Consider the following 2,262-nt stretch of genomic DNA (forward strand, 5'->3'; position numbering starts at 1 on the left):
TTTAAATTAAACTAGTTTATTAGAACATACATGAAGAATTAAACTTAGTTTCTAATAGTTTTCTAATAAACTAATTTAATTTTAAAGATCCAATAAACGTTGCTCGTGTTTTTTATTTTTCTAATTACTAATTTTTGTCTCACTCTAACTTATTGCATCGTTGCAGTTCAGGATATCAATTATGTATCTTTTTCCCTAAAGCGAAAAGTGAAATTCTTTTTGTATTTATATGTATATGCACACATCATAAATTTTTCATTTTTTTTATCTATAAATTCGGAAACGTTTTCATCGTATTACCTCAAATTTCTTCCATAAGATACAAGTCTATGTATGAAAAATAATTAAAAATTGGAAAGAAAGATACAATATATCAAAAATATGAAGTCATATCACAGGTTGAGCACAATAAATTTAATATTACAAATAAAATTACATAAAATTAATAAATCTTTAACGTCATCTTATTATCAAGTGAATTTAATTATTTCGTTGTTGGATAGCGAAGAAAAGCAAAGTCCAAATTTAAAATTCTATTATTGAAGTCATCTTCAGAAAAAGACTTAGTACAATACAAATATTTCCGATTAATTTAGATAAAAAACTAGTTTAATTTTAAAGATCCAATAAACGTTACTTGTTTGTTGTGTTTTTTAATCTTTCTAATCACTCATTTTTGCTCAGCAATCTCGAGCTAGATATTTTACATATTTTAATTTAAAATGAGACAGTTATAATTTGTTTCACTCTAACTTATTGCACTAAATTCAGAACTAGTTCAGAATTTTTCAAAAAAGAATAGATCTTTATGTATAACAGAATTATAAAAATTATTAGTATTTTCTTACATCATAATAAAAACTAGATTAATTATGGTCTTTTTTATACAGCACAGTTTTTATAAAAATCATTATCTCCCTTACAGTACGATAAAAATTAAACAATATTAACATATCAAAACATAAGTTTCTTCTTACACAAAATCTACTTTTATAAGTTCATATTTCAAGACTTTGAACATTCGTAAAGGTGATAGAAAATATATTAATAAATAAAATTTTAATTTAATATAATTATTTTTTATTTTTTCTATCATTAACATTTGCAATGCCAAAGACAGAATTGCAATGCCAGAAGAGTCTATACAATTTATTATCTACATAATGCCCGCTTAGTTTTTAAAGAATATTTGCTTTACAATAACATAGCATGAGTTAAATGTACAAAAACCGATGTATGTAGCTATAGCCCCGAACATTATCTTGTCTCTTCTGCCACCTGCCAAGTATATTGGTATATCCTTTTTCAATACTTCCTGCAAACAAGATGAAATGTAAAATAAATTTATGTTCAAAATCTAATTGCAGCTGAAAATTATCATTATATATACTTACCCCATAATGCTTGTACTTTGCCCACAATTTTGAGTCAAGGGTAACTGGTTTATCAGTGCAATAACCTGATTTAGGCGTAACCGTCAAAGGTTTTGTCTTGATGGAATCATAAATTATTACTGGCTCTGATTTCTGTAAAGGAAGAGGAGACTGAAACAACATAAAATGTTTACTGCTTATTTATTTTATAAGCATGTTTATTTATTGCAATCACAAATAACACAAAATATTAATAAAGCACTACTGTGCTACTTGGACATATACATTAAATGAAAATATTAATGGCTATATTCAGCAGAGAAAGCTTTGCAACTATTGTAAAATTCTTCAATACAATTTATTTTTGCTTTTAATTCGTTATAGATCTAAATGTATAAAACAATCATATACTACGTTTACATAGCATCCTTAATCGAATTTAATAGTAGTTATGAAACTGACGAATCATAGCTATTTCTGTGAAGAATGGAATGATTGATTGGCTAATTTTATAAATATGGATATTATTAAACCTAATTAAGAGTGTGATCGAATTGCCACTACGAATGCTTCAAAGCATTTGATTAACCCAATCGAAAGAATTTTACTAATTGAAAAATCAATCAAAAAATGCTTTGAAGCATTCGTAGCGGCAATTCGACCGCAATCTAAAAGTGCCATGTAAACATAGTTATGGTTCGCCGTGCAAGAATTTTGAAATAGTTCAACAGTTGTAAAGCTGCTTTTTCTGCTGAACACAGCCTGTATTTCAATTAGGATCGTTTTCTCTCTCTCTCTCTNTNTACTNTNTACTTCTCTTTATTCTATTATATATATATATATATATATATATATATATATATATATATATATATATATATATATATAT

The 2,262-nt window shown here is 25.9% G+C and overlaps 1 protein-coding gene across 4 annotated transcripts in view; it reads right to left on the bottom strand.

The window, feature by feature from the left end:
- Positions 1-789: 789 nt before the first annotated feature.
- Positions 790-2,262, bottom strand: part of LOC105626025 — a 2,261-nt gene continuing 788 nt past the window's right edge. The window contains exons 2-3 of one of the 4 annotated variants that reach the window (XM_012207336.1): positions 1,391-1,544; positions 790-1,311 (exon numbers count right to left, since the gene is read on the bottom strand). In XM_012207336.1, the coding sequence (XP_012062726.1) occupies positions 1,172-1,311; positions 1,391-1,544 (294 nt within the window). In that variant the 3' untranslated portion in view covers positions 790-1,171. Of the gene's footprint in view, positions 1,316-1,390; positions 1,545-2,262 lie in introns of all 4 variants that reach the window. The other 3 variants (XM_012207338.1, XM_012207337.1, XM_012207335.1) reach the window with 3 other exon arrangements.

The sequence above is a fragment of the Atta cephalotes genome, assembly GCF_000143395.1.
Source record: "Atta cephalotes unplaced genomic scaffold scaffold00004, whole genome shotgun sequence".
In the NCBI taxonomy this organism is placed as follows: domain Eukaryota; kingdom Metazoa; phylum Arthropoda; class Insecta; order Hymenoptera; family Formicidae; genus Atta; species Atta cephalotes.